This window comes from Cnephaeus nilssonii (assembly GCF_951640355.1).
Source record: "Cnephaeus nilssonii genome assembly, chromosome: 23".
Classification (NCBI taxonomy): Eukaryota; Metazoa; Chordata; class Mammalia; order Chiroptera; family Vespertilionidae; genus Cnephaeus; species Cnephaeus nilssonii.
The window spans coordinates 13,830,399-13,852,558 of record NC_137094.1 but is presented as its reverse complement, the minus strand read 5'-3'; the positions used below and the strand labels follow the sequence as shown (position 1 = coordinate 13,852,558).

At 51.9% G+C, this 22,160-nt stretch overlaps 1 protein-coding gene across 1 annotated transcript; it reads left to right on the top strand.

Moving 5' to 3' along the window:
• The first annotated feature begins 138 nt into the window (after positions 1–138).
• Positions 139–22,153, top strand: LBR (lamin B receptor). Its single transcript, XM_079763373.1, has 14 exons — positions 139–232; positions 3,971–4,149; positions 5,649–5,870; positions 8,589–8,690; positions 9,317–9,509; positions 11,093–11,289; positions 13,229–13,283; positions 13,622–13,813; positions 14,492–14,595; positions 17,583–17,708; positions 18,410–18,578; positions 19,814–19,894; positions 19,990–20,112; positions 20,629–22,153. Exons 2-14 carry the CDS (start codon positions 3,985–3,987, stop codon positions 20,787–20,789), a joined length of 1,890 nt encoding a protein of 629 aa, XP_079619499.1. The 5' UTR covers positions 139–232; positions 3,971–3,984; the 3' UTR covers positions 20,790–22,153.
• The last annotated feature ends 7 nt before the right edge of the window (positions 22,154–22,160 follow it).

The following is a 22,160-nucleotide window of genomic DNA, read 5'->3' as shown; positions in this document are numbered from 1 at the left end:
GAGGCGCCACGACGCACGGCCAATCCACGGCGCCGGGGACGATTCAAAAGGACGAGGAGCCAATGGGAGCCTCGGAGGCCCCCCGGTGGGCGGGGCGGGGCGGGGCGAGGAGCGCGCGCGCCCGGGACGCGGGGGCGCGGGGGGGCCGGCGTCGCGCGCGCGGAACGGCCGCAGGGTAGCAGCTCGGCGGCGCTCGCGGAGTCGTGCGTGTCCCCGCGGGACCCCGGCGCAGGTGAGCGCCCCCACCCCGCCCGGCTCCCGGCGGTGCGGCCTCCCGGGGGGCGGGCGGGAGAGGCCCGCGGGCGGGCGGGCGGGCGGGCGCGGCGGGGGGCGGGGGTCCCGGGCGCTGGGCCCGGGCTGCGGCCTCGCCCTCGCCTTCCCTCCTCCTCTCCGGGTCGCTCGGGGCCGCGGCTGGCGGGGCTGGAACCGTAGCGCGGCCCAGCCCGGCCGGTTGCGGAAATGGAGCTGCCGGCTTCAAGTTGGGGACGTTTCCCTCCATTTTGGACGCGCTGCGTCGGTGTAAAGGGATGTTGGTTGGGGAGGTTTGGGGGTCGGGGACCCCTATCCCGGCCCCCTGTCCCGGCCCTGTAGCTACGGCTCCCCCCGCGCCCCTTCTCCCCCCGGTCCGCTCCCAGCGCCTTTTTGACGGGTAACTGGTGGCTCGGCGGGTCCTGCCGTGGGAGCGGGGCCGGCGGACGGGGACGTGGGCTCCCAGAGGTGACTCACCCGCGCGGGTCCGGTCGCCGCCGCCCCGAGGGTCGTGGCCGACTCGCGTGGGCGCCGCTCCGGGGCGGGCTTGCTCGCTGCCCGTGCGGCGCTCCCTCGCCAGGTGTTTCCGCGCCGCCAGAAACGGATCCTTGGGCAGCTTGGCGCGCTCCCACGAACGCTCCATTCCGTGTGTTGTTTTGTTTTGTTTTTTTCCTTCAAAATGTTAAGGCTTTTAAAACTGTTTCAGAGCGACACCTTGTAGCAGCCCCGAGGGCCACGGAGGAAGCGCTCGATTGCAGCGGGGCCTGTGTCTTGCACGAGCCGCTGGGCAGTCAGGCCGGGTTGCACTGGACAGCGCCCGGGCGATGGACGGGTGCAGCCCGTGTGCGCGCTCACCTGCTGCGGGAGCCGTGGCGGGAGCCGGCTGCTCCGGGCCCTCGGGGGGCCTGGCAGATAATAGACACGAGCGAACCTGTATCCACACTTGGTAGCAAGTGCTGCGAAGGACAGGATGGGGGGCTGCGGGAGGACAGCAGCGGGACCCTAAATTAGACCGAGCCCCGCGCCCAGGGATGTCTAGAGAGGAGGGAGAGGGAGTGAGTAGGAGGGGAAGGATTCTTACTTTTCACTTTTATTTCTTGGGGGGAAAGCAGGCCATTCTGCCTCTGCAGCCAGGAGGTGGCCTTTCTTTGCATCCCGAGCAGGGGGCACGGGGCGAGGCCGGGCGGGGGTGGGGGGATTCTTGCTGGGGGTTTACCTGGTGGGCCCGCCTTGGGCTCCCCGGTGGAGGGGAAGCTGTCAAACTCCATTTGAACTTCCCGGTTTCTGCTCCGTTTAGACTAATTTGGAGAAGTGAAGGGGAGAGGACCAGAGACCCTGAGTGTTACTGTCGGCACAGAAGAGCGGCCTGCCGGGGGGTTGATAGATAAATAGTCATGCAAGCCCGTGGCCTAACGGGGAGAAGCTGAGTGAGGGTCTCCTGCTTCCACTCTCCTGGGGAAGGAGGACATGGCGTGGAGCGAGCGGAGTTTTTCTGGACGCACTTGGCTGACACACCTCCAGGGCAGCCTCTTCCTGCGTCTCTGGCCTCCCTGAGGGGCGGCCCCGATGATATGGGGGTGTCCTTTCCTGGCGAGTTCCCGCTGGCCTGGGACTGACTGTGAGGGTGTGATTGCGCAGCGGCGTCACCTGTGACGGCGGTGCGTGGCTCTTGTGCAAAGTGGGGGTGGGGGTGGGGGTGCTGTTGCCGCTTTCATCTTTGGGGACGTGTGGGGGACAGTGGCTTCCTCAGGAGGGCTGGTTTGCCTTTTCTCTTTCAGCCACCGTGTGGGACATTGCTCTCTCTCACGTCCCAGTTCTTAATTTTTTTTTTAAATGAGCTTAGAGACCTCACAGGTGTCCACTAGATATCAGTTTGTTTAACCCAAATATTTAATGGGTCACAAATGCCAGTACGTTTTCTGAAAGGTACGGAAGCGGCTCAGGACGGCTTCAGAGGTTTACAGAGAGCTGTTTGGAACTTGAATGGCGTCTTTACGTAGAAAGACGTGACTGCCTGCTTTCCCCCCTGGCTGGCCAGCGTTGGAGAACTAGTATCCCTAACAGGGGTGTGATTTTAGGGGGTCCAGGGAGCAGGGGGGTGCAGCGAAGAGAGGAGGAGGGCCCACTTCCTTCCTCTTTCTTAGAACTTGGAGGCTCACGCTACATGTTGAAATAGGCACAGCTTGCTGTTGTCACCTTCCTTTTTTGTGCCCCTCCCCCATGTCCCAAGGTGTCACTGCCCTGCCTCCCCAGGGCCCCCCTGGTGACTCCCCAGAGCTGGGCTCTGCCCTGGGCTCCAGGCCCAAGCCCATGCATCACCCCCAAACCATCTCGCTATCTGGCTATCTGGGTGGGCGCCGGGGAGAAAGCTGTCCATTACCTGATGTGAATGAACTGACACCCTCTAATCACCAGATAAGTGGCTGTGTTTCCTTTCATCTCCAGCCTCGCTGCTATCTTTCCCAACAAGTGAAGCTTATTAAGTCTTCTCTCAGGTGATTAACTGAAGAAACATGGTGCTTATGAAAGAGTTTTTCCTTGGACGGTGGGGGAGGGTAACTTTCTCCTTTGCTAACTCCAGTCTTGAGAAGTTCTTGAACTTTGTTCTTGTTACAGAATCAGCTTTTGCAGGAGCTGGGTAAGGATGCGTCTTGTTAGCTCAGGTGGTATATCGGGGATTGCTTAGTTGGTGAGATGAAGGTGATTTAGGGAGGGACTTCTCTATGGTAACCGCCTGCTTCTTGGTCTCTATGGTAACTACCGGCTAGTGTGGTTGGTGTTGGAGGTCAGAGGCACGGGTTTGGTCACATGGACTGTGACTCTGCTGGGCAGTGGAGGGAGAAGCTGACCACCTAAGAGCTAAGCGGCCAGCCACCAGCTGGTGTTTAAAAAAGGGCGGCAAACAGGCCTCATGGGAGGAGCCATTTCCGTGGTCGCTGTGGCTTCGCCGTGTCGTGTGTACAGGGCTGTGTGGGCCGTGTTTGGTTCCGTGGCGAAGGATGTTGTAACGGAGGCCGAGGCCAGGTGTGCGTTAGCCCGGTGTGAGGTTGGCCGTTACTCGGGATGCATTTGGAACTTCAGCTGCAAGGCTTGAAAACTTGAAAGAAAGACCCCCAAATCTGCTATTCATTATAGATTTGGAATTTTTTCCTCCCTGTCGATGGGTTATAATAATGTTAGTTATACCTCCTTGATTTTTCCAGACAGTCTGTTTCATGGTTTGTTGTCTTTAATAAAGGTAATTATATTTAAAAACGGAATATATTTTTTAAGTCTTTGTAGGACTAGATACACATTTACAAAGCAGAAAACGCATCCTTTGTGAGATTGTGTCTTGTTGATTGGCAAGTAACATGGTCACTGGAGGTGACGGGGTGTCGCATAGGCAGCCATGTGTGGCCGTGTCACTCCTGAGTGTCACGTGGACCTGGGACTAAATCGTCCCGTGTGAGGCGGCTCCCAGGGAGACATGACGGGCGGAAGGACCACTCCTGTGCTCACTCATTTCATGCTCTCGCCAAAGCAGTTCACATTCCTTAAGCTTTAGTTCCTCACCTTTAAAATGAGGGGGGTACACCCTCCCCTCCAGTGTCTTTTTGCCCTGAAATCTTGACCAGTTAAAATTTTGGAAAGTTGTATTTTAGTGTCCAATCTGTGAAAAAAAGACAAATGTAAGTGTGTATTGCCCTGACTCCCCCTTTTTATCTTTAAAACTGTTCAGGCTGATTTTCCAAAATGCCAAGTAGGAAGTTTGCCGACGGTGAGGTGGTGAGAGGCCGGTGGCCTGGGAGTTCACTGTATTATGAAGTGGAAATTCTGAGCCACAACAGCAAGTCCCAGCTCTACACGGTCAAATACAAAGACGGAACGGAGCTGGAGCTGAAGGAGAGCGACATCAAGGTAAGTGCCCCTTCGGCTCACCGGGCGTGTTCATACGAAGTGGGGGGACTGAACTGCCCGTGTGGTTTTGGGTTGGAGTAGTCGGTCTGGCTCTGTTGGGGGCACAGGGTCCCGCGGCTGCTCTGGGTCGGATACTGTTTCTGGCTCCAGGACGATGAATGAGGCACAGTGCCCTGTCCTGAGACGTTGCCAGTCTGCGGGGGAAGACGGAGGCTCCCCGGGGTCAGGGGCCTGGTTTAATCCCTGGTGTGACAGGCATTTGTGGCTGGTTAGGGAAGGCTCTGGGTTTCCGGGAAGGCTCTTAGAGGTGTTGGCCCCACAGCTGTGTGCTGAGACAGAATAGGAGGAACCCAGGTGACGGAGGGGTGGCCTCCGCAGAGGGCAGCATGCCAGAGGCCTGGGGCGGGGACACAGACAGCCCAGTGCTGCCAGGGTGTGGGGGGCGCGGGGCGGCGGAGGGGGAGTCAGAACTGGAGGGGTTTGGGCTTCATCCCGCACTCTGGGGAGTGACGTTCATTAGAGTGGAGTCTGGCCTCTTCACCCTGTCTGGTGAGGGCCTGGGCCTTAAATATCTGATCCGTGACGTAGAAGTACTTACGTAAAATACCATAAAATACCGTAAAAGTGACAAAGGAAAAAGATGTATGAAATCAGTTCTTTTTATTATTGGGTTCAACAGATAGAAATTCCTTTGTCAAAATGCTATAAAAGTTTCTACACACCTATTTGCAGTTCCCTTCCTTGTTGCAGATCAGCAGCAACCAGTGTTTGACCCACAGCCTTGGCACCAGTGGGCGCGCTCCAGGGCAGGGCCGCGGAGCTTGTGAATAAGGGGCAGGCTGGGGCTTCCAGGCTCTGCGGGCTTGTCGCGTGGGAGTGGACATGGCTGTGCACCAGCTAAACTTGACTTCCCGACACTGCGATGGGAGTTTCAGACCATTCTCACGTGTCACCAAGTCTCTTCTTTTGATTCTGTTTGCAGTCAGTTAAAAACTGTAAAGCCAGGCTTAGCTCCTGGGCCACCCAGAACAGGGGGAGGGACCGGGCCGGGAAGTTGGCTCCCAGGTCTAGGGCCCCGGAAACCCTGGACGCGGGCAGGAAAGGCTCACAAGTTGTCCCAGTTGCACTGTTTCCAGGGTCGGCCCGTGTGTGTCCGAGTGGAAGTGGGGCTGCCTTTCTCCTGCTGTGTGTGTGCAGGTTCCCTTTGTCCCGGCATCTCAGCCTCCATCCGTGTTACTGTCACTCTCCTTGTCCCTGTTCTCGGGAAAACGTACAGCTGGTTGCTGTAAACACTTTCATTTCTGGCAACACTTGGAAGCATCAGCAGTGGAAAGGCTGCCTTCGTCTCGTGAGCGATGGCTCATCAGCAACGTCAGGTGCCAGCCTTCCCGGCTGGGCCAGCGCTCAGGGCACCAGGGACGGCCTTTGCCGCCTCTCCAGTGGGGGTCTGTGTGCGCGTGGTGTGGCCTGTGTAAAGCTCTGCCCTCTGCTCCCTCCAGCCTTTAGCTTCCTTCAGGCAAAGGAAGAGCGGCTCCACTTCCAGTTCTCCGTCCAGACGACGAGGGAGTCGGTCCAGGTCGCGCTCCCGCTCCCCCGGCCGCTCCCGCTCCCCCGGCCGCCCGGCCAAAAGCTCCCGCCGATCGGCCTCTGCTTCCCACCATGTGGACATCAAGGAGATGAGGAAGGAAGTGCTGGAAGTGAAGTTGACTCCGCTGGTGCTGGTATGTGTGCACGTTTATCCTTACGGTGTTTAGTCTGTGCCAAGCTCCTCTTCCCTCTGTGGTCTGGTGACTCGGATTGTGTGCAGTTAATAATAGGAAAATGTCAGTGAAACATGGAATTCTAAGGTAATGATTATGGACGATTTCATAAAGAGATGAATGTTTGGAATAGAAGGTACAATGCCTTTAAGTGCCAATGAAAAAGAGTGTTTTTAAGTTATAAGAGTGCTATTTAATATTGTGTGTGTTTTTGTCTTAATATGCTTTTTAAAAATATTGATTTTAGGGAGAGAAGAAGGATAGAGAAATATCGATTGGTTGCCTCCTGCACACCCCCTACTGGGGATCGAGCCCACAACCTGGGCATGTGCCCTGAGCAGGAATGGAACCTGTAACCTCTTGGTTCAGAGGTCGATGCTCATCCACTGAGCCACACCGGCTACACTGGCTGTGCAATATTGTGTTTTTAAAAAGCAGTTTTTAAATATGTAATAGACATAGATTGTAGTTTGAACTGAGTAAGTTTTTATAGCTTATAAAAGCTCAGGTATAAAATAAATACATTCTGGCCCTCTTGGCATTTATATACTCGATCGCTTTTCCTATTCAAAGATTGTTTTAATGGATTTACGTTAAAAGTCCAAGCTTGGAACCATCAGGGTATGTGGGGCCTATAGGACCTTGGACAATGAATATTTTAGAATGTAGACCAAACAGAAATTATTTTTAAGTAAAAAAAATAAAGGTAATTTTTCATTTATTGTTACCTTTTATGGATAAAATGCTCATAGATTTTTAATAACCTTAAAAAATGGAATATGTACATACTGTTTTGTTGTCAGATTTAAAAACTTTTAAAAATTAGGAATAGCCTTCTGCGTTAAATTTTTCCACATCATTTTTGTTATATGGTGTTGTTTGGATTATACCATGTTATATGTATGTAACAGAATTGTTAAATTCAGCTCCTTTATTGGTAGACATTTAGCTTTTTCTGTTTAATTTTCACTATTATAAACAAAATATTCTTATGCAACATCTGGTATTTCCTTTGCTATGTCAGATGGATAGAGCAGATTTGAGGCTTTTGCTAAATCACTTCAAGACAGTGCATACCAGCATCAGTAGTGTATGAATGCCCATTTTCTCATTCTGGGTATTATTATAACTTCTTTTGCCAATATGATTGTCCAAGATTTTCAACTCACCATTTTGACTTGCGTTTTGATAATTACTCGTGAGTCTGACCATCCTATCAGTGGCGCCCTGACATTGCCGGCCGGTCAGGGGGCGCAGGTGAAGGAGCAGGTGCTGGGCCACTTCCGCATTCTCATGTTTAGAATTGAGTGGCCACGGTCTTTTCAGTGTAACCTTATCGCCTTGCTCCCGCCGTGTCCGCACCGGGGCACTGAGGACGGTGCGTGTGGCTGTGAACATCACTCTTCCTTATTGTTGCATCTTTTGCAATACTTTGCCTCATGCGAGTATCCCGTCAATTGCAGTAGGCACGGTGTTGGGTCCGCTGAGTGACCAGTGTGTCTCAGGGTTGCGTTTGCAGTCACTGTCATAGGTCATAGGTCAGGCATTTGAAAGCAGAGTGTAGTTGTCCCTGGTATTTAATGGGCCCATTTGTTGGGAAGTGGCTCGCTGGCACTTGGGTAAACTTCAGTGTCTGGTGCTGCTCGCTGCAGTTAGCCTTGGATTTGAACTGGAACTTGATGCTGCATTAATGCTGTTCTTTGCCAGCGGGCCTCCCAAATGATAGACTTGGGTTTTAATTTGTTTTCCTCCTCTTGGTTTATTAGCATTATAGTTTGCCACTGACTTACAAAGGAACAAAGTGACAGATTTCAGCCATGCTTTGCCTGAAAAAATCTTCTTCAAGCTGAAGCACTTTCCCTGTCCCATCTGATAAGAGAATGCACATTCAAGGAAGGAGACTGAGTCAGGGAAAAGGATAGAGATTTAAGGTTACATAAAACCCAGCCACCATGCAGTTCAGAAAGTCGGCAGTGTGTAGGTCCTAGGAATACTCTAGAAGCACCCACTATTTCTTAACTTCCCATTGTGGGCTATTTTGGGGCAGTGAATGTCATTTCATCTTATTTTAAAACCAATTCATGAAATAATGGCCAGTTTTTACTTCTCTAACTCTCATAGCAAATATTATTAGAATATCTGTTACTGAACAATGAAATGATGGCATTCAGTCTAATGTTTAAAAGATGAAAGAACTTATGTGGAATCTATACTGTAAAATCCAATCTTTTTTTTTTAAAGCCTACTCCTGCGCTTTTTTATTTTTTTAAACATATTTTATTGATTTTTTTACAGAGAGAAAGGGAGAGGGATAGAGAGAAACATCGATGAGAGAGAAACATCGATTAGCTGCCTCCTGCACACCCTCTACTGGGGATGTGCCCGCAACCAAGGTACATGCCCTTGACTGGAATCAAACCCGGGACCCTTGAGTCTGCAGGCCGACACTCCATCCACTGAGCCAAACCAGTCAGGGCTAAAATCCAATCTTTTGAAGAGGGGGAAATTCTAGTCAGTTTTACTCCTTTTCCTTTTTAACAACAGTATCCTGAATTCTTCAGAATTAACGCTGTGAAAATCGTTGGCTTTCTTCATCACAATAGTGAAGATTTACCATCAGGTTATTTTTTAAGGAGTTATGATTCATGTGGTTAAAATGCTTTCTCTTCTCCTCTTTAGACGCCGTTTGGAAATAGCATCAACCGGCACAACGGGGAGCCCGAGCAGCGGGGGGAGCCCGAGCAGCGAGCGAGGAACGACATGCCGCACAGGAGCGCGCAGGTATGCGGGCTCACTCTCGCCTCGGCCGGCGTGTTCTTGGGCAAAGGGCCTTACCTAAGGAAGTGCATTGAAAGCCATGATACCTCCTACGACTTTTCTAAAAGTCTGTCCTTCAGTTGAGACTGAATGTAATTGAACAAATTTATCCTTATTAGTATGATGCTGAGTTAGTTACTGTGGTAGCATCCTATATGATAAAGAGGTAATATGCAAACTGACTGTCAAACACACAAGATGGCCATCCCCATGTAGTCACAAGATGACTGATACTAGATTGTCAGCAGGGGAGGGCAGTTGGGGGGAACCCAGGCCTGCAGGGGAGGACAGTTAGGGGTGACTGCGCCAGCAGAGGAGGGCAGATAGGCATCGATCAGGCTGGCAGGAGAGTAGTTAGGTGTCGATCAGGCTGGCAGGGAAGTGGTTAGGGGCAATCAGGCAGGCAGGCAGGTGAGTGATTGGGAGCCAGCAGTCCTGGATTATGAGATGGGTCCCAGATTAGAGAGGGTGCAGGCTGGGCTGAGGGACACCCCCTCCCCCACACCCATGCACAAATTTCATGCACTGGGCCTCTAGTTAATGATAATTATTGATTACAGATAATTAGTACTTCTTATTTTTTTAACCAGGAACAATTCCCTTTGTCACAAGAAAGTAGTTATACATATACACAGCATAGCCTTCGTCCAAGAAGAGAAGAGAGCAAATTTAAAAAAATAGACTTTGAGGAAGAAAAAATTGTTACAAAAGGACCTACATCGTTGAGAACCTTTGAAGTGACAGCCACACAGACGAAGGACTTAGAGTTTGGAGGAGTCCCTGGTAGGTGTCAGAGCCGGGCTGAGGGGGGCTGGGGGCCGGGCCAGCGGGAGTTGCAATAAAGTGAACAGGAAAGGCCTTTCTCTGAGGAATCTGAGCAGGCCAGGCAAGGAGCCAGGTGGGAGCCCGGGGAGGAGGGGAGGAGGCAGGGGAGGGGGTGGGCGGGGAGGGGGGTGGGGGAGGATGGGTGGGCAGGAAGAGATCAACCAAAGAATTTGTGTGCATATATGCACAACCCGTGGACCAGACAATAGGGTGGTGAAGGGCCGAGGGGTGGGGTGGGGGGAAGAGGGGGGGCAGGCTAGAAGAGGTCAACAATAAAGATTAAAAAAAAAAAAAGGAACAGCAGGTACAAAGGCCTGAGTGGGAGCATTTTATTGATTTCAGAGAGAGGAAGGGAGAGGGAGGGGGAGAGAGAGAATCATTGACCGGCTGCCTCCTGCAGGCTACCTACTGGTTCTTGGGTTGACGCTCAACCACTGAGCCACACCAGCTGGGCGGGTGGGAGCATTTTTGAGGATTGCAATAGAGTAGAAAGGGTGCCAGAGTGGCTGTAAATAAAACGTTGAGCAACCTGTTAGGTTTTGATCAAAGGAGCGAGGGACAAGGAAATCTGCTCGTGGTCAGACCTGAGGGGGCGGGGCCTGGCGTGGGCAGGAGCAGGAGATGTGAACCTGAGATGGGGGCATGGTGCCTACCCCACCTGCTCGACGGGTTGATTATGAGTCAAACATCTGAGGTGCTCGGAGGCTTGGAGTTATTAAGTGGGTGGTGCTGCTGGAGCGTTAGGAGCTCGGAAAAGAAAGTACTTCTTGGCCAAATGGTCCCAAGTCCTGCAGCTCCCTTGCTTGATTGTGTAAGTTGGCCAGCGGCTCTTAAAGACGGCGTCCCGCATCACTGAGGCTGGCCGTGTTACGTGCACGTGATGCTGTTTTAGTTGTTAGAAACTGACCAAGTTTTAAAGCAGGCGTCCTCAAACTACGGCCCGCGGGCCACATGCAGGTGTTTTTGCCGTTTTGTTTTTTTTATTTCAAAATAAGATAGGTGCAGTGTGCGTAGGAATTTGTTCATAGTTTTTTTAAACTATAGTCAGGCCCTCCAACGGTCTGAGGGACAGTGAACTGGCCCCCTGTTTAAAAAGTGTGAGGACCCCTGTAAAGGTTGGGCTGATAACTTTCAGCTGTTCCGATCTTTAACTTGCTGGGTGTCAACATGCTTGCTCCTCAGCGGTTGGATTTTCAAAGTCCTAGACTCAGCTTGGGTGTTAGCTGTCCAGTGCTGGGCATCTGCTGTGTGACTGCTTAAGGCCAGGGCCGCTTGCCCACAGGACGTGATAGAGATTAGGGCTTTTTTTTAAAATCTTTATTGTTGAAAATATTACATAGGTTCTCCCTCGCCCCCCCACCCCCCCTGCCCCGCATTAACCTCTTGAGATTAGGGCTTTTTGATGATCCACTAGAAATTGGTTTCAAACAGCTAGCCAGATGGAGTTCTGACCTTAAAAAACCCAAATGATTCTTGAAGAAAAACAACAAAAAAACACTGGATTGAAAACTGAGCCTTGACTGTTCACTGATTGCCTGCAGGTGCGCTTCTTATCATGCTCGGCCTGCCTGCCCTCCTCTTCCTGTTGCTGTTGCTGTGCAGGCAGAGGGAGCCCGGCCTTCTGCATTTCCCGCCTCCTTTGCCAGCTCTGTCTGACCTGTGGGAAGCCAGAGTGTTTGGGGCCTACCTCCTCTGGTTTTCTGTTCAGGCTCTGTTCTACTCGCTGCCCATCGGGAAGGTAGGTTTCTGCCAGGGGCAGAGCACGGCGAGTTTCCTCCCCTCTCCACGCTCACATCCAGAAGCTCACAGCAGGTCCACGCGGAAAAGCTGTCCTCGGTCATAGCGACCCTGAGTTAGTCTCGTAAGCCTTTACCCTTGAATCCTGTAACACTCGCCTATTGAGTGGAGCTTTAAAAATCCGATTGAGGTTTCTTGTGTAACTTAGCAAGCCAATTAGAAAAGAAGAAACTATTGTGCAAAATAGCCTAATGGTAGAGGTTAAAAAAATCCCCCCTCAGTATATGTCATTTCAGATACAGAACTTAAAGTGATCAGTTGATAAGCTACCGAGCTCAGTGGGTTCAGCCTGCACTTTTTACTTATTATTTTTCAAATGTGTTTTTAAAATACCTTTTTATTGATTTTAGAGAGAAGGGAGGGGAGAAGGATAAAAACATCGATGAAAGAGAAACATCGATCAGCTGCCTCCTTCACACCCGGTAATGGGGTTCAAGTCTTCAACCCAGGCCTGTGCCCTGACTGGGAATTGAACTGATGACCTCTGGCTCATGGGTCGATGCTCAACCCCTGAGCCACGCCAGCCAGGCTGTTATTTTTACTACGAGTTTCTGATTTTCTGAAATTTATTGTCAGGAACATTTTATGTTCTTTCAGCCTCATGCAGGGTCTAAAATTCATCCTCATAGCTAAGTGTAGTTTTTCCTTCTTTCAAGAGGACTTGGATAGAGTGAAAGGAACATGAGAGCCCTAAGCAATTAATAATTCACTTGGAGACCTTGTTCTTAGGGCTTTGCAAATGCACCGTCTGTAAACCAGGGGATCAGGTTTGCCAGGAGTGGTGGATGCAATGGCGGGCTAGAGCTGCAGGTTAGGTATGTGGAATCTCACCCTCACACCCTTGGCTGTGGCGAGGAGTGTTGTGATATAGACAGGCTCTCCAGTGAAATCACAAATTCAGATTACTTTAGGCAAGGTGAGCTCAAACTAGAGAAGATTTATTAAGAAAAGCAGTTTTGATGCCTAAATTATCTATCTATATCCATATATATACACACACACAGAAAGAGACACTAAAAACCCAACACAGTATTTGTGAGACACCTTTAATAGATAAGGATCATTTGGAATTAGCATGTGGGTTTTGCTAATCCTGTGATCTCAGATGGTATTACATTTCTCCTGGGTGCCCTTTCATAGCTAATGAGAGGGTAAAGGAGTTTAGCCCACGGAAAATGATACCATGTTAGTATTTGACAGTTTAAAATTACTTGCAGTTTTCAGTAGTTACTTTGGGTGGTGAAACGTGGCTGCCATTGAACAAGAGGGCTTTTCCTTGAACTCGTCCCGTTCAAGTGTGTTTCTCCAGTGCCTGTGGCCTGGGCACACCAGGGGGTTCCGAGAGAGCTGAGTGGCCCCAATCCAGAAGGTGCTCAGTCTCTTACTGGAGGAAACAGCACCCCGTGAATGACTGAGTTGGGGAGCGTGTGTGTAAATGCAGAGCAAGTCGGTATCTGAGTGCGTATCGTCAGCTGGCGCATGGGCCAGAGCGGGTGGGCGAGTGGGAGAGCCGGGCGGAAAAGGCCCCCCCACATGCCAGTGGGACGCCCCCGAGACTGAGCTAGAGCTGAACCAGACGTAGGCGCTCCTACAGCCCGTCGAGTCTCGTGGTGGCGCCCGGGGGCGGCTGGGGCGGCTGGCTCTTGTGATGGTCTCCTACCCTGAGCAGTGATGACCGGGCTCGTATGTAAGACACATTTCCGAGGGCGGGCTTGCTTCATCACAGGGTTTGCCGTTGAGATGTTTGAACCCTGTTGCCCAGTTTCCCTGCCAAAAGGCAGTCCTCCTGGGAGAAGAGTTTCAGTGACGTTAGAAGACATGTAGTATGTGACACGAGTGTTGTTTTTAAGATTTTACATTCAGTCTTTTCTTCTCTTAAGGTGGTAGAAGGAACGCCTCTGGCTGATGGAAGAAGACTCCAGTATAGACTAAATGGTGAGTTTTTTAAAAGACTCAAATGGATGGCTTATATAGCGCAGAAGCTTATATAGCATAAACTCCCAAAGTCTATTACACCAGAACAGTAAACAGTAACTTCTCTATAGTCTGAGGGGCACGCACGTGACTGTCTATGCCTGCAGCCGGCGTGTAAAAGATTTGAGAGATTACCAGAGAGATGTCTGTGTAGACTGCCTCGGAGGCCTTGCCTGTGCATGTGTCTGTGCATGCTTGGCCTGAGTGGTGAAGCTAGGACTTTACAAATAACATTCTTCTGTGATGGGATCCAGCTCACGTGCACGCTGGGCTGACGTGGGCGTTCTTGCCTTTTTCAGGGTTCTATGCTTTCATCCTGACGTCGGCAGCCGTGGGAGCCGCTCTCTTCTGGGGCGTGGAGCTCTGCTACGTGTACCACCACTTCCTTCAGTTTGCCCTGGCAGCCCTCGTGTTTGCTGCCGGCTTGAGTGTTTATCTCTACGTGCGGGCCCTGCGTGCGCCCCGGGGGGACCTGTCTCCGGCCAGCTCTGGTGAGCAGTGTGGGCCTGCGTGTGGGGAGTGCAGCCCCCCCACCCCCACCCCCGGGCGTGGGCGTGGGCTTGTGCACAGTGTCTTTCCAGCTGCAGTTCGTGGGCGGGGAAGAGAAATAAGGACAAATAAAAAGATGGAGAAAACATTTAAAGGAAAGGAAATTACGGAAGAAACTATATTTATTTCCTCATACTTTCTTATGTCTCTTCCCCTTTTGTAGTCACTTGATGACAGTAGACATTTTAGTAACTTATAGTAGCATTTTAGTAAAGGGTAGTAGCATCATAATTTATGACAAATATTATTTTTTGTCCCAAGTAGTAAATAGCCTTTAAAAAACAGCACAAGAAAGAGATTTCAGATTGGTTGATTCTGACCTAAAGTATTGAAGCATTAAGAAAATTAAGTTGCTTATTTAAAAAAATTATAAGCTACATTAAAAAGTATTCCAGTTCCCTTAAAGTCAGGGATCTGGCCCCACGCTGTGTGGCAGGTGGGTGCATCCAGGGGGGCCGGCGCACTGCGGCTCAGCCCCCGGGTCCTCCTGCTGGGGGGGGGGTGCGGGGGGGAGAGGGACCCGGGCGGAGGACAGCTGTGCCTTATGAGGAGAGCCTCACAGTTGGGTCTGGAATAGGTGTTTCCAAAAAGCTGTGTGAACAAGGACTTTTCCTCCTCAGGAAACGCCATCTACGATTTCTTCATTGGCCGCGAATTAAACCCTCGGATCGGGACTTTTGATCTCAAATACTTTTGTGAACTGCGCCCCGGACTGATCGGATGGGTATGTCTGTTGTTTTTAACTTTCAGTTCAGCAGTGCAAATTGGTCTTGGACTTAGAATTGCAGACAGTTTTAAGGAAGCTGTGGGTGGTATATTTTAGGAATAATTACAGCTTTCCCTAAATCTGTCTACTTAAAGTATTTTCTACGGGAAATATAGTCCTGAGGGTGAAGATGCCCTGTTACAGGTTATCCTATCTATAAAACAGTAATATGCAAATCATCACTCCGTTACACTCACAAGCCACGCCCACCGGCCACGCTCACCAGCCAATCAGAAAGGGAATATGCAAATACACATAACCAAGATGGCTGCAGCCTCCGAGAGCAGTTGTTGGAACTGGGATATTGGAGCCGAAGATCAGAGGGGAATATCAGAGCCAGCAGGGGTCCCCCACAGGTGATCACAGCCAGCTTGGGGTCCCCTGCAGGCGATCGGAGCCAGCTGGGGGTCCCTGTCCAGGGCCCGAGCCTCAGCCAGAGGCTTGCGGCATTGGCTGGGGTGGAGCTGGGCCACTGGAACCAGCTGGGGTCCCCTGCGGTGATTGGAGCCATCTGGGGGTCCCTGCCCAGGGGCCGAGCCTCAGCCAGAGGCTTGCAGCCTTGGCCGTTGGGGCGGAGCCTGGTGATTGGAGCCTGGCGATCGGAGCCAGCTGGGGGTCCCTGCCCAGAGCCCAAGCCTCTGCCAGAGGCTTTAGGCCTTGGCTGGGGGTGGAGCCCACGAGCAGAGCCAGCTGGGGGTCCCTGCAGGTGATTGGAGCCAGCTGGGGGTCTCTGCCCAGGGCCCAAGCCTCAGCCAGAGGCTTTAGGCCTTGGCTTGGGGTGGAGCCCTCCAGCGGAGCCAGCTGGGGTCCCTTGCAGGTGATCCGAGCCAGCTGGGGGTCCCTGCCCAGAGCCCAAGCCTCTGCCAGAGGCTTGCGGCCTTGCCGCTGGGGCGGAGCCTGGCAATCAGAGCAAGCTGGGGTCCCCTGTGGGCGATCGGAGCCAGCTGGGGGTCCCTGCCCAGAGCCCAAGCCTAGAGGCTTGCAGCCTTGGCCGTGGGTGGAGCAGGGCGATAGAGCCAGCTGTGGGTGTCTGTGGGCAATTGGAATCAGCTGGGGGTCCCTGCCCAGGGCCTGAGCTCAAACAGAGGCTTGCGGCCTTGGCTGGGGGTAGAGCAGGACGATCAGAGCCAGCTGGGGGTCCCTGCCCAGGGCTGGAGGCTTTAGGCCTTGGCAGGGGTGGAGCCGGAGATCACAGGAGATAGGTGTGAACTACAGAGGAAATACCTTTTCTGACCACTCATTGGCTAAGCTCCCTGTATGCCACTGGTAATATTCTTAGTAACTTGGGTATAAGAATCCAAAAAAGTGATCTAGGGCTTTTCCACCACACTCCTGGAGAAAAAAATGAAGGTCCGCTGCTGGAGGGCTAAGAAATGTCATAACCTGCCCTACACGGTTTGGCTCAGTGGATAATGTCTAGGTTTGCCAACCGCAGAGTCCAGGTTAGATTCTGATCAAGGGCATGTACCTAAGTTGCAGGCTCCTCCCTGGCTGGGGCCCAGGTCAGGGCTCAGGAAGGAGGCAAGCAATCTAAGTATTCCTCTCACTTTGATGTTTCTCTCTGTCTTTCCCTTTCTCTTTCACATTCTCTAAAAGTCAATGGAAACATATACTCAGGTGAGGATAAAAAAAAAAAAAAAAGAAATGTCATCCTATCTAATAAAAGAGTAATATACAGATTGCTCATCACTGCAACACACAATATAGCTGCCCCCATGTGGTCAAAGATCCTGCCCCCATGTGGACACAAGATGGCAACCACAAGATGGCCAGCAGGAGAGGGCAGTTGGGAGGCATCCGGCCTGCAAGGGAGGGCAGTTGAGAAGGACCAGGCCTGCAAGGGAGGGCAGTTGGAGGTGATCAACCCTGCAGGAGAGGGCAGTTAGGGGTAACCAGGCCGGCAGAGGAGGGAAGTTGGGGGCAAACAGGCTGGCAGCAGAGTGGTTAGGGGGTGATCAGGCTGGCAGGCAGAAGTGGTTAGGGGCAATCAGGAAGGCAGGCAGGCAAGCAGATGGGAGCCAGCAGTCCTGGATTGTGAGAGGGATGTCCGACTGCCCGTTTAGGCCCGATCCCAGGGATCGGGCCTAAACGGGCAGTCGGACATCCCTTGAGGGGTCCCAGATTGCAGAGGGTACAGGCTGGGCTGAGGGACAACCCCCCTCCGTGCACGAATTTCGTGCACCGGGCCTCTAGTTAAACCATAAAAGGGTTTGGTTTATGTTCACAGTTATTTCTGTTTATGTAGGAAAGTGATAGTGTTGGTGGATTCACGTAAGGAAAAAGAACAAACGTGTTTCAGGCGTGTAGATTTGCAACAAAAAGAGTCCCCTACATCCGTCCCTCCGCTTCCCAGAGTTAGCATCTGGCACAGCCACAGCCGTGACCCAGGACAGCACGGAGCACTGGGACAGGTCCCCGCGGGCCTGGCTCTGTGTGGCCCCCTGCAGCCCCAGGCACTTCCTGGTCACTGTGCTTTGGATCCTCTAGTCTTTGTTGCTCCGTCTTTCCTGGTCTCCCGTGACCCTGACCCTGGAGGAGGATCCTTTAATTTGGGTTAGTCCAGTGCGCTCTCCTTTTATCCTCATCCGAGGATGGTTTTTATTGATTTTTAGAGAGAGCGAGAGCTCAGAGAGACAGAGACAGAGAACCCCCGATCGGTTGCCTCCCATATGTGTCCTGATCTGGAATCGAACCCACAACCTTTTGGTGTATGGGACAGTGTTCCACCACCTGAGCCACCCTGCCAGGCCGTCCAGTGTGTTCTCATGATTGGAGTGATGCGTTTGGGCAAGACCACCACAGACACGTGCACCTGTCCAGGGGTTCACGTGTGACGTGTCTTACTACCGAGGCGGGGGCTGGGAGAGGTGGCGTTGCCACCCGCCCTCGGTGGTCGCGAAGGGCCTCCTCGGGCCGCGGGGACGATTCCGTTGCTGTGGTTTCAGGTGGTGATTAACTTGGTGATGCTGTTGGCTGAGATGAAGCTACAGAACCGTGCTGCTCCCTCCCTGGCGATGATCCTGGTGAACAGCTTCCAGCTCCTGTACGTGGTGGACGCGCTCTGGAACGAGGTAACTAGTTCCCTAAGCAGAGCCTCTGCGTGGGGTGAGGGACCGGCCCCCCGGCCTCGCTGCTGCACCAAGTGAGGAGAGGGCCCGGCCGGAGGGGTGGCGGCCCTGGGTGCTCTGAGCCGACTTGGGGTGAGCACAGAGGTGGCGGGTGCCTGCAGCGTCCAGGGCCCGCTGCTCACGCTCCCCACACGCACCGGGATGGCATTCCCTTTGCTAATTACCGTGAGGAGTACCGTGTTGCCGGGCAGCTTATTAAGTGGGAAATGCACCGAAAAGCCAGCTTCTGATTAGAAATGACATCGGTGCATGTGGGCTTGAACAAAGGAAGCTGGCAATGTCATCACTCCTTCAGCAAACATCCTTGTGCGCAGACTCCGTGGCAGACGGCAGGGTGCTGGGCGGCGAGGCGGGAGCCACGGGTCCTGGCTGTTTACCTCCTAGTCGGTGGGAGGGGGGAGAGCGCCACTCGGGGGTCACAGTGCAGGCACACTCGGCTCAGCCCCTGGTCTGGGGGAGCTGTAGCTGAGGGCAGAGGTGTGGGCGCACACGAGGCACCTCGGAGACCTGTTGTTTCAGGGTCAGAGGGACGGGATGAAGGCACAGGCCAGGGGAATTTGACTAGAAAGTAGACTTTGAGTACTTTACACACACAAACTTCCCCCCCAAACTTTAACTGTCTCTTCCCGCGCCGCGCCCCGCAGGAGGCCGTGCTGACCACCATGGACATCACCCACGACGGCTTCGGCTTCATGCTGGCCTTCGGGGACCTGGTGTGGGTGCCCTTCGTCTACAGCCTCCAAGCCTTCTACCTGGTCCTCCACCCCAACCACCTGTCCTGGCCGCTGGCGGCGCTGATTGTCGCTCTGAAACGTGAGTGTTCACGTCACTCTGGGCTTCCATGCCTGGTGCCTCCATGTGTATGTAACATGCCCTTTAAGTGGCCGTAATGAGCTCAACCTGAAGGAAGCTGTGATGGGTGAGTGACAGGCGTTTGCCAAGAGAATGGATGCTTCGTGCTGAGGTTCTTTAGGTTTTTAAGGTTTTTAATTACAGTGGACATTCAGGGGTAGTGACTAGATATTCATAGCCCTTCCGGAGGGACCCCCCGATAGCCACCTGGGGTAGCTAGGACGTATTTACTTGACACCCCAGGACTGTAACTGCCCGTTTGTGCTTCCTAATCGCCTCACCTTTTTCACCTGTCCCCCACCTTGCCTCCTATATGGCCACTAGCAGTTTGCTCTAGAGAGAATTTTTATATAAACCAGTTTGCTTTTAAATTTAACCCTTTGCACCACGTAAGCATCTATAGACGCAATTAAATTCAAAAGATGGTCGCGTGTGGGGACGGTTTCCGTTTTGATGCGTGGCAGTGAACTGGTGGCTTCAGTGATGACTCCTCTCTGTCTGGGAGGCACCTCTGTGCCTCCTTAGGGCTTCCCTTCCAACGGGGGAAACAGACTCACAGGAGGCTGTGGAGGAGGACAGAGAGGGCCTGGTCGAGTGCCCTCCCTGGAGGATACGGGGTTTGGTCTGAATTTGAGTGGGGGGAAGAGGGAGCAGGAGGGCGGTGTGGTGTGGACGAGCTTCAGGGGCTGTCTGTCTACACTGTCGCTTACACCCTCCACCAGCGGGCGGGCTGGTTCTGCCACTGAGTGGGGGCCCTGGCGGAAGAGGAAACCCTGGTTTGGTTTCTCCATGTCGCCTGTGGGAAGGTGTGTGACAGGTGAGCTAGTCATAGCGATTGTTCACTCCTTTCATAGTCGGTGAGCGGTCAGGGACTGTTCACTGTGAAATAAAGCTACCGACTTGTAGGACCGCAGTGAGATCTGGCACATATTTGAGTCTAAGCTAGAGTTTTAATGAACAAAGTGTTCCTGTTACGGCCAGCAGGTAGCATCACTCAGAGGAGGTAGCCTGCTCTTCATTATCCTCCATCTAGACCTGGTTTTATTGTAATGTGGGCTGTTACATTTTACTCATGGGTGGAAGCAGTGTGAGAAGTCTCTACTTTGGAAATTTGCTTAGAAATAATATCTAAGTGAAATTACAGGTACCTTTAAATATATCTAAATTGCTAACATGAAATCCTTAAAAACTTACAGTTTGTGGATATGTAATCTTCCGATGTGCAAATGCTCAGAAAAACGCATTCCGGAAAAATCCCGCTGATCCAAAGCTTGCACGTAAGCATTGGTTTCATATTTACATCATTCGTATTGCATAATACCTTATGTCTATTTGCCTACATGTCATTCATTACACATGTGTTTTTATACAGATTTAAAAACCATTCACACGTCAACGGGCAAGAACCTTCTAGTTTCCGGATGGTGGGGCTTCGTTCGCCACCCCAACTACTTGGGTGACCTCATCATGGCCCTGGCCTGGTCCCTCCCGTGTGGTAAGCCCCAGGAGGGGTCCTTGGTTGGGACAGCGTGGGCAGAGCCGGGGCGAGGGGGTGGCGCCCGGGGCAGATGCTCCTCCTTCCTCTGGCTTCGGAGGGCAGTGAGGGACTCAGAGCCTGAAGGTTTCCTCGAAACTTCTAAAAGCAAATGAGAAGTTTTAAGCTGTGCTGGCTGCTTTTGGCTCAGCAGCGTATATGGGAATTAATTTAACTTTTTACCCCTGAATCGGTGTACACACCGAGACACTGCTCTGCAGCAGCCTGGCCGCCCCACCCCACTGAGCACAGGGCAGACGGGAGGACAAAGGTCCTGCTCACAGCGGGTGGCAGGGTGGGTTCCTCACACTCACCTGCTGAGCTTAGTTCAGATCCTGCCTCTGCCACCCATGGGGGGGGAACCTTCTGGTTCAGGGTCCCCATCAGAGAAGGACACAGTGACCGTGGCTCCTGTAGAGGGTTGGGTATCGCATGCCGTGGTGAACAAAGCCCTGACCGCCGGTCCCGTCGCCCCAGGTTTCCAGCACGCGCTGCCCTATTTCTACGTGGTGTACTTCACCGTGCTGCTGGTGCACCGGGAGGCCCGGGACGAGCGCCAGTGCCGGCGGAAGTACGGCGTGGCCTGGGACCAGTACTGCCAGCGCGTGCCCTACCGCATCCTCCCCTACGTGTACTAGCCTCGGCTCCGCGCCCACGCCGCAGGAGGAGGTCCGCACGAGCCTGCTCTCGCTGCACTGCGAGGTTCTGTCAGTTTGAGCCAGGACTGTGGAGCCAACAGTAAGTCTTTTACTGTAGCCCCGAGTCTGACTTCTCACCATCACGTGTAGCACGAGGAAAAACAAAGATGTTAGGACTTTGCATTCTGATAGGAAACTCTAGTCCGTAAAAATCTGCAAACCAAACAGTCTTCTCAACGCCCCGAGAAGAACACTTTGGATGTTTATGGGTCTGATCTTGTTGTCTAGTTGGTTCTTAAATGGAAACACTGTTACACTCACAGTGTGTGGTGTTTCACTGCAGCAGCAGCTCAGACGTCCCCTTCAGGCTGAAGCGTTCGCTAGGCCTGTGCTGGGACGCCATTAGCAGCAGCTTGCTGGCCCTGCCCTTCTGAAACGGCATCGGAAATGTAAATACATAGCCTTTATGTAATATATGGTGACTGTGGATTTCTCTGTACAGTATTTTGAATGTGAAATAATTGTCAGGACTACGTATCGTAACAAAAACATTTGCAGTATTTTAAATTAATTTCTGTAAAGTAATACATGTGAATTACAATTTTTGAAACAGCACTCATTTGCTATTTTGTGGAAGATGCTATTAAGACATAGGGAGGTATTTTTCTTAATCCAAAGTTTGCAAATTAGGCTTTTCTACCTCAATTGCAGGTGTTTGTTTGCCTTTATAAACTGTTGCAAATAGAAAAAAATAGGATAAATATATATTTTTGGAGTAACATCCCTATTTAAAAATTTTTACACAGATTGGTGGTTGAAGACTTGCCATTTCAGGCTAATATTTTTATATGTTTTGGACTTTTTTAATTAAACTGTGTTTTTGCTACTGCCGAGCTCATGCAGTTTATACTGTATTTTGTATATTCTTTATGTTCACAAATCTGCAAGGGACTAGTTTAAAATCCTTTCTCAGTCTAATAGATGTGCCTCAGGTAGCTTTAGCTGTTAATAGAGTCTTATTAATTGTTCTGTAATGAAAAGCAAATCCACTAAACTTCTGTATGCAAATTTCAGTTCTCAGTACCTTAAACATACAGGAATCTAATGAGTACAGTGTTGATGTTGAGTTTTAATGACAGATTTCACACGTGGCTCTGCGCTGCAGCGTGTGCGTTAGTTCAGTGCCCGCAGACGCTGTGGGGAGGGAGGACATGGACGTCTCTCCCCGGATGAGAAAGAGCCCGCTACCAGCTGCGTTCTGCTTGTCGTGTTTTAAGTTGGAAATAAAGAGAGGTTACCTGGAGCCTTGGTTTTCCTTCCTTTGCGTATGACTCTGGGGTCACGGAGACCGAAACGGGCGTCCTTAGATGA